This window comes from Capricornis sumatraensis, chromosome 1, assembly GCF_032405125.1.
Source record: "Capricornis sumatraensis isolate serow.1 chromosome 1, serow.2, whole genome shotgun sequence".
NCBI classification, from domain to species: domain Eukaryota; kingdom Metazoa; phylum Chordata; class Mammalia; order Artiodactyla; family Bovidae; genus Capricornis; species Capricornis sumatraensis.
This window is the reverse complement of record NC_091069.1, coordinates 148,907,168-148,916,220: the sequence shown is the minus strand read 5'-3', so window position 1 is coordinate 148,916,220 and position 9,053 is coordinate 148,907,168. Positions and strand designations below refer to the sequence as shown.

Below are 9,053 nucleotides of genomic sequence, written 5' to 3'. Positions count from 1 at the left end.
ACTGTCCACACATTGAAGTATTGTATGGCACTTAAAAATGAGTTGACTAGGACTATATCTATCGATATAATAAATCTAAGCGTAATGTGGAGAGAAAAAAGTATTTTGCAGACGTAAAGGCATAATTTAACACCATTTTTATAATGTTTTCTGAAATGTGCAAAAAAAATTGTCGATTATTTACGAATATAAAAGCATAACTGTATACAGTGATAAACACTGAATAGGGGATGAAGGGAAAGGTAAAGATTTATGACTTTATTCTGTATATTTGTAATATTTATAATATTTTATATTAAACACATATTTTAAATAGGAAATACTTGCCCCAAAAAACATAGGAGGTGTTAATACATGGGCTAAGAGAAGAGGAAACCCAAGTCAAAATGAGAAGAATCAAGCAATAACACAAGATATGCGGTGTCAAGGAGACAAATCAATTTGAGGAAATTTAGGAATTTCCTTCGCACTGTATTCCTGGGAAGAGAACAGCATTCTCCTTCAGTCCTCGTAAACAGTCGGCTGTCACCGACTTGCTCAGCTTTTATTTTCCAGTTGAAGAACCTGCATTTCACTATCATACCCGCGCATTGGCACTCTGCATTACAGAGGGACTATTTCTACTCAGGATGTGCAAAGTATCTTTAGCCTCCTATGTGGCCATAATTTAGCATAATTCCTTACCCCCTGGCCCAAGGCTAATTTATTCTCTTATTTATCTGGCTGCTCACCATATTAAACCTTAAATTGAACCACTTGATTGATATCAATGGAATAAACCATGATCTTAAAATATGATTATTTATTTGACAAAATAATCATTGAATTTTATTTGTACTCTGGCAATCTGTACACATTTGGAGAGGAAAAGATTCCTTTCTGGAGTAAACTAATCATCTTTGTTCTCATTAAGCATATTATTTTGCTGAGTCGCTAAATATATTCAAATGATATTGTGTTGGATTAAGGGGACTTAAAGCCTAACCTCACTTCTTTGTCTGCATACTACCGCCGATGCGAGTTTATTGAGTCCAGGATCAAGCATCCCACTAAGAACCTTCCCTGCAAAGAGGGACTAGAGGATGGGAACGGAAAAGGAAAAAATCTGCTTTGTTTTTCTTGAATGGCTGATGATCCAGACAGATGTTTGCCTCTAAATCATGTCAATCCACTTAACCTACTAAAACAAAGGGCACAGCCCTGAAAGCAATGTCTCTCTTTCTTCCTTGATACCTTTTTACCTGGCACTCTAATTACTTTTAAGAGGACACGTGAAGAAGCAGTATTGCTAACAGCATTGGTTGTATCCGCCCACATTTCTTTCTTTTGGAAGAGATGATCCTGGCTTCCCAGTTGGTTTTCTTCTCCTGCATCTGGATCACACTGATGCCAAATGCTTCTGCTGTTGCTGAAATCAAGACACCCGACCCACGCTGCTCCTCTTCAACGGAACAGACTCGGTAAGACAGCCAAACTATAGTCCCAATTTCTCTCTCCGGCTGCCTCTGCTGCTGCTGCTGCTGCTAAGTCGCTTCAGTCCTGTCCGACTCTGTGTGACCCCAGATGGCAGCCCACCAGGCTCCCCCATCTCTGGGATTCTCCAGGCAAGAACACTGAAGTGGGTTGCCATTTCCTTCTCCAATGCATGAAAGTGAGGCAGTCGTATCTGATTCTTAGCGACCTCATGGACTGCAGCCTACCAGGCTCCTCTGTCCATGGGATTTTCCAGGCAAGAGTACTGGAGTGGGGTGCCATTGCCTTCTCAGACCTATGGAAATATACCTTTAATGGTAGCACACATTTGTGGCAGTGATTGTCCCTAGAGAGAGTGCTCACTCATCAAAATAAATCACTTCTGGTTATCATAGAAAGAACAGAATCTGGGGTCCATGCTGGCATTTACGTGCTTAATTTTATTCAAAGTAGTTAAAGGGCTCTTGTATGAGTCTTCTCTCAGGGATTGTGTTTCTCCAATGAGCAATGCATTTATTATTAATAATGACATGAGTTTAATGTTCCATCAAAAATTTTGGAGTAGAAATTAGTCTAAGTACCGATTTCTGATGTTAAGTACTTGCAGAGTGTATATAGTTCTGTATATTGATGAGACAGTACTGAAAGACATCAAAGCCATTTGTTGTTTTTCAAGATTCGTTTTCCATTTGGTAAACTGTCTTTGAAATACCATCCTGAATGTCAATACATTGTCATTATTATCCTGTCATCAATAATCAGGGTATGTTTGGATCTGCTAGTGAAGGGGCATAGCTCTCTACTAGAATGACCAGTTCATCTGATTTGCCTGGGGCTCCATGGTCTTTCGGAGAAGGCAATGGCACCCCACTCCAGTACTCTTGCCTGGAAGATCCCATGGATGGAGGAGCCTGGTGGGCTGCAGTCCACGGGATCGCTCAGAGTCGGACACGACTGAGTTACTTCACTTTCACTTTTCACTTTCATGAATTGGAGAAAGAGATGGCAACCCACTCCATTGTTCTTGCCTGGAGAATCCCAGGGACGGGAGAGCCTGTTGGGCTGCCGTCTATGGGGTCGCACAGAGTCGGACACGACTGAAGCGACTTAGCAGCCATGGTCTTCAGTGCTAGAAGTCCTAGGAACCCCCTCAGTCTCAGGCAAACTAGAACAACTAGTCACCGTAGTACACAGGTAATGCTTCCCTAGTGACCCAGTGGTAAAGAATCTGCCTGCAATGCAGGAGACCAGAGTTTGATCCATGGGTCAGGAGGATCCCTTGGAGAAAGAAACGGCGACCCACTCCAGCGTTCTTGCCTGGGAAATCCCATGGACAGAGGAGCCTGGGGGCTGCAGTCCATGGAGTTGCAAAGAATCAGACACAAGTGAGCAACTGAGCATGCACGCAGCCCAGTGCAATGCCTAGTACCACCCAGGTAACTTTAATAACCAGTGAATAACCTCCTGTCCTAGGGAAAGTCTTTCCTTTTCACCAAGTGCAAGATTCCCAAAAAGACCCAGTAGGAGAAATTGAGGAATGAAAGTGATTGCGATCACCCAGCCAACCTTGGTGACATATGTTTCAGCCAGACTGCCCTCACATTTTGAATATTTATGAAGCATTCACTATAAGATCAGGAAAGGGAACATAAAAATTTAATAAATCCTTCTGAAGCCTCAGGTTTAATGACCAAAAACAAAAGCACTGTAGGGGAGTGGGGAGGAGGGGTCGCTAGAATCCTGATTCCTGCTCTGCTCTTAGAAATCAAAAACCATCTCCCATACTTCCCTTCCAGACTTGGCTTCCACACTCAGATCTATGATGTTATGAAGTCTTGTCCCGCTTAAACACGTTCTGTCTTCCCTGAGGCAATTAGGCAAGCAATATTCAAGAAATGTGAGGCTATCCAACCAGGCTGTGTGTTTTTTTCAAGCTGCTTATAACGTCTAGTATGTTTTAGTAGTATAATGTATCTAATTTTGAAACAAATTGAGATTGCTTAAAATATCATCTGTGACTTAAACAGCAGGGGGTTTGCCCAGTTTGTTTGGTGGATGTGCAGATAAGAAGGGAGATAGTCATAGGGATTCACCAGTCTCACCAGCCCTCTATTGGTGGGAGAATTGCTGGAGAAAAATCTGGCATGTGTATTTTGTAGGTGTCATTTAATGGACAAGAAGAAAACATCTTTCTTTGTGGTGGTGTGAGAATTTCCCTCTTATGTGAAGTGTCTCATTTTTAGACTCCAGTTAAATGAAGAGGGAACCCTGGGCTTTCTACTCTATGGGGCCAAGAATGTTTGTTTTCACTTCTCTATATCCTAAGTGATAAGCCACAATATGATTCATTAAAATTTATGCCTACCTCTTTTGTTCTTCAAAGAAAAACCCTCTAGGACTCCAGGGATGGCATAAAATATACACCCTGGTTCAGAAGCAGCCACTTAAGATGAAAGCCATGCATTTCCCCAGTGGACAGAGTAATGCAGCCAGCCAGCTTCTGAGCTGTCACTCAACACCCTTTCAGGCAGATTTTAAGGCATTTTGACAAAAATACAGAAATTACCATGTAAGATAGTTTATAGAGTAAGGAACCCAGGATAATTTAGACCTTAGTATATGAATAAACGCTGTGAGGTTCTTTACCCCACACATGATCTGGTTATCAATAATTAAATAAGTAATGAGTTAATAATCCACACTTTCATAAGTTCAGTTCAGTTCATTTCAGTCGTTCAGTCATGTCCAACTCTGCAACCCCATGGACTGCAGCAAGCCACGCTTCCCTGTCCATCACCAATTCCCGGAGCTTGCTCAGACTCATGTCCGTCGAGTCAGTAATGCCAGCTCATAATGCAAAAGAACTAATAGAATGAACGTGGAAAGACGACTTGATCTTTCTTTGAAAATTAGGAAATATATTTGTATAAATTAGGTCACATTTATGTACATTATTTTGAGCCAGTTTTCCTACAGTCAGGCCGTTTATCCTTAGGCTATTAACTCTTTACATTCAGAATATAATTTTGCCCTTTGCCCAAAGACTCTCTTTTTTATCCAAATACTTTAAAAATCTTTCATCCAAAGATTCATCCCTTTATTTCTTAAAAACAGAGTAGGGGAGAGGAGGAGTTGGTGAATAAATTAGGTATGGCAGGGGAAAATGTTCCTGTTTGGCTTAGGGGAGAGATCTGGCTCCCCAGTGATGCAAAGAAGATTAGGCATCCAGACTTACTGAATATTTATCCATCCTTTCAGCAGTTGTATTGAGTGCCTTCTGTAATGACAAGTATTGGGTTGGGAATTAAGAAGAACATACTGTCTCAGCCTTAAGAGTAATCAGCAGAGTGCCCAGGGTCTGTGTAAATCAGCTTGCAAGTGCCAGTTGTGAAATTTTAAGGCTGCTAAAAATAAACTTATTAAAAATAAACTTATAGAGACATACAGTTAAATAAATTATTTTTAATGAAAGTAATAAATACTTAAGGTTCACCATTTCCTAACTACTTTACTACATGTTACTATCATGTATTGCTCTCCACTATTTAGATCTATTTATGTCTGGAAGAAATGCTACACTATACTGTAATATATTATGCTATGTTATTGTTGTTCGGGCACTCAGTCATGTCCAAGTCTTTGCAACCCCATGGACTGCAGCACACCAGGCTTCCCCGTCCTTCACTATCTCCTGGAGTTTGCTCAAATTCATGTCCACTGAGTCGATGAAGAGTCGGACACGACTGAGCAACTGAACTGAACTGAACTGAGTCGATGATGCCGTCTAACCATCTCATCCTCTGTTATCCCTTCTCCTCCTGCATTCAATGTATTATAGTACATACTACATACTATAGTGTAACTGTATATGGTATACTAGTACTGTGTATACTATATATGAGTATATAGTAGAGTGTGGAATATACTGTGTGGTATACAACTTATAGTATACTATACCACTGTACAGGTGGTATTGTGTATTACACTAATATAGAATACTATCTTATCATACAAACTGTAGTATACTACTGTACACAAAACTTATATTACATTGTATTGTATCGTACTATACTATACTACGGGCTACACCCTTCTTTGTCATATCCATAGCTTGAAATCAGCTACGATGACAGTATGGAAATCAGCAAACACTACAAACAGGGCTTTTCTTCCTGGGGTGTCTTTTGTTAAACATTTACTAGCACATCGAGAACCTAATGTAGACGCCAGGAGTGTCCTGATGTTGTTGCTGCTGCTGCTAAGTTGCTTCAGTCGTGTCCAACTCTGTGTGACCCCATAGACGGCAGCCCACCAGGCTCCCCCGTCCCTGGGATTCTCCAGGCAAGGACACTGGAGTGGGTTGCCATCGCCTTCTCCAATGCATGAAAGTGAAAAGTGAAAGTGAAGTCACTCTGTCGTATCTGACTCTGAGCGACCCCATGGACTGCAGCCCACCAGGCTCCTCTGCCCATGGGATTTTCCAGGCAAGAGGACTGGAGTGTCCTAGAGACTGCCAATTCAAACTGCTATGCAAGTAATATAGAAGTGACTGGCAGAGACTGAGGCAATTATAGGCTCAATGTTCCTCTGGGGGCAGAGGCTGGTCAGGTTAAGACTTTTCTTGGAAGAGAACTTCAGCCCGGTGTTACTAGATTTCCCGATTTTTCAAAAGAAGTATTCAGATTTTCATGCAAAATTTTCCATTTTAGTGCAAAAGTTTTCTTTCAGTAATGACTAAAAGCAGAATCATTTTTTCTAGGAAAGGGAAGAAGGCAGAAGACAAAGGGGCTTCAAATGATTCTTAGATGGAATCAGACCAGAAAATTCTGAGCTAAATCTGGTTCTCTGTCATAAATTAACCTCCCTTATTAAGCACATTTGCTTCTCTTGCCTTTGTCTGTTCTATTTGTCTTCATTTGATTAACTTTCTACTTGTATGCTTTTTTTTTTCAAGTCAGGGGTCTTCAAATAGGACACTTACGCTACTAGAGTATAATGGTTCCCTAAGGGTGCATGCAAGCTCTCAGAGGCACATGTGAGCATGGAAAGTTTTAAAATAATTATTTCTGGATCTCTGACTTCCTCTGACCTCTTTCCTAAAATGGATCCTCCTGAAAATTTGCCTGCAGTCTTCTCTGTAGCCTCTCTTTAGTGATTGCTCTGTCCCATTTAACAAAATAAAAGCACACACACCTCTTCCTTTGTCTGAATCTTAACTGTGTGTGTTACACGAGTGGATAAAACCCGCCTGGGTACAAAGAATCCATTACAGATGCTGTTAAGGTAGCTGATGACTTTAGTTTAAATAACACATCCTTTTCCAAACAGTGTTTTCCTTTTTTCTGGTTTTCCTTTTTTTTGCTTTCAACAATATTGAAGAAAGAACCCACTTAATTTGTCAGGTTACAAATCATTAGAAAGAATTCTTGATGATACACCACAATGTGAATTTTGAAAAATAAGTAAGATGGAGTTGTTTAAGTTATAGTCCTGAAACATAATTTCTTCCAATTCCATGTCCATGAGCAAAGTTTTTCTGTATTTTCATCTATAGAAGTGAAAAATAGGATCAAGGAAATGTAAATCAAAACCGTGAAATATCGCCTCACAGCTATTAGAAGGGCTTTATCAAAAGAGACAAGAAATAACAAGTGCAATGAGTAATATCCATACACAGATACACAAAATAGGGAAAATGTACCATCACTATATTAAGAAATACTTCTCCAATAAAATATAATCATAATTTTAATAATTATTTATCAACACTTATATGAGTTATGTTTTGCCCCATTTTTAATAGTCATAGAGGTTACAAAAGAATTTCTTTCAATGTGTATACACGTCTTCTCGGAAAGAAGTATGATAGGTGATATAATTCAATGAAGAAAAATGGAAATGCAAGTTTCAAGAAAACAAAGAATGAGAAGACAAAACTGGTTTTTAAACAGAAGCTTATTCGTGTATTTTAAAATGCATATTTTGAGTATTTCATGTTCATTGGATACATTTAAAGGAGGAATATAAGTTTTATTTTAAATTATCAATATTTAATATTAAATTTTATGATGAAAAAATTGAAGATGACTACTTAAATATGTGTGAGGTTTTCAAAATTATTTCAGAGGGTGTCTAAGCCTCTGAAAACTTTTTGAGAAATAGATGGTGTATAAAGTCAAAAATTAGTAAACATAGGACATCTGACTACACATAAGCAGAGCCCTCAGGTAAGAAGAGGTGTGTGTGCTTGCAGGTACTGCCAGGAGAGCCGTTCACGCATGCATGCTCAGTCATTCGGCCATGTCCAGCTCTGAGACCCCATGGACTGTAGCCTGCCAGGCTCCTCTGCCCATGGGATTTCCCAGTCAGGAATATTGGAGTGGGTTGCCATTTCCTACTCCAGGGGATCTTCCCAACCCAGGGATCGAACCCTGTCTCCTGCTTAACAAGCAGATTTGTAACGACTGTGCCACCTGGGAAGCCTCTTGCCTTTTGTAGCAGGCTGCATGTTCATTGTTCTGGGGATTCTTTTTTTTTTTTTTTTGAGGATTACAATTCTGGAAATTTATTAGGATTTTTTTTTTTTTTTTTTTTTGCCCATTAGGGAAGCTACATGCGAAAGATACAACATACAGAATAACACAACTCCCAGACAGGGACAGGGTGGTATTTGGGGGAAGGGCATTCTGTCTTTGCTTTCCTATGTTCTACTTTTAATTTTTTAATTTTTTTTGTTCCTCTGGATGGAATTTCTGAGATGGGTACTCTGGGGATTCTTAATTAAGATTCATCCCTTCCAGTCTCTGGAGGGCTATGCTTTTGAAAAGAGTACTAGAGATTACTGTTGTGTCATATTACTAAAGAAGTTCACAAATTTCCATGAATTTCCACCCAAGGTAACATTCTAATTTTTCTTAAAATAATAACCAGCTAGCTTTTATAAAACATCTATTATTTTCCAGACCGGTAGTTCTCCTGAGAAATTGTTATAAATGCAAATTCTCATACCCTAAAACTATGGAATTAGAAACTCTGGGCATGGAGCCCAGCAAACCTGGTAATTGAGATTCATACCAAAGAATATAGTACTTACAAAACGTGTGGTAGGGGGCCTGGAACACAACAGGCACTTAATAAAAACTAGCTGCTATTACTTGTGCAATCAATGGATCATTCTAGCTCCTTGAAAGACGTTTTCTAGTTAAGAGATCTTTGGAAGAAATAGTTCTCTGTGTCAGTTATTCATAGGATAAAATGACTTGTATTTAAAATCAAACTCATTTGTCTTCTACACAAAATCAGATTTGTTCTTCCAACTTCCCTATTTCTATCAATGGCAAAAATGCATACATAATCTCTGAGGGTTTCAGCCAGAAACGTCTGTACTTAAAGATCATAGTGGGTGCTCTCCGGAGCCCATAAACCTGGACATATTTCTTAAACCAGCTGTTTCAGGACGTGAAATTCTCACCATCAAAGTATTAAGTTAAGAAACTGTGTCCACAAGTATTATGTTAAAAATTGATGTGTATTTCCTGAAGAAGACACGGATCAATGCAAAAGCCAATCGAGAAAGAGTA

At 39.5% G+C, this 9,053-nt stretch overlaps 1 protein-coding gene across 1 annotated transcript in view; it reads left to right on the top strand.

Annotated features, from left to right (window-relative positions):
* Nucleotides 1-1,335: 1,335 nt before the first annotated feature.
* GABRR3 (gamma-aminobutyric acid type A receptor subunit rho3) overlaps nucleotides 1,336-9,053 on the top strand; it is a 46,189-nt gene continuing 38,471 nt past the window's right edge. Inside the window, exon 1 of the mRNA XM_068983245.1 lies at nucleotides 1,336-1,460. Coding sequence (XP_068839346.1) covers nucleotides 1,336-1,460 — 125 coding nt within the window. The remainder of the gene's footprint in view (nucleotides 1,461-9,053) is intronic.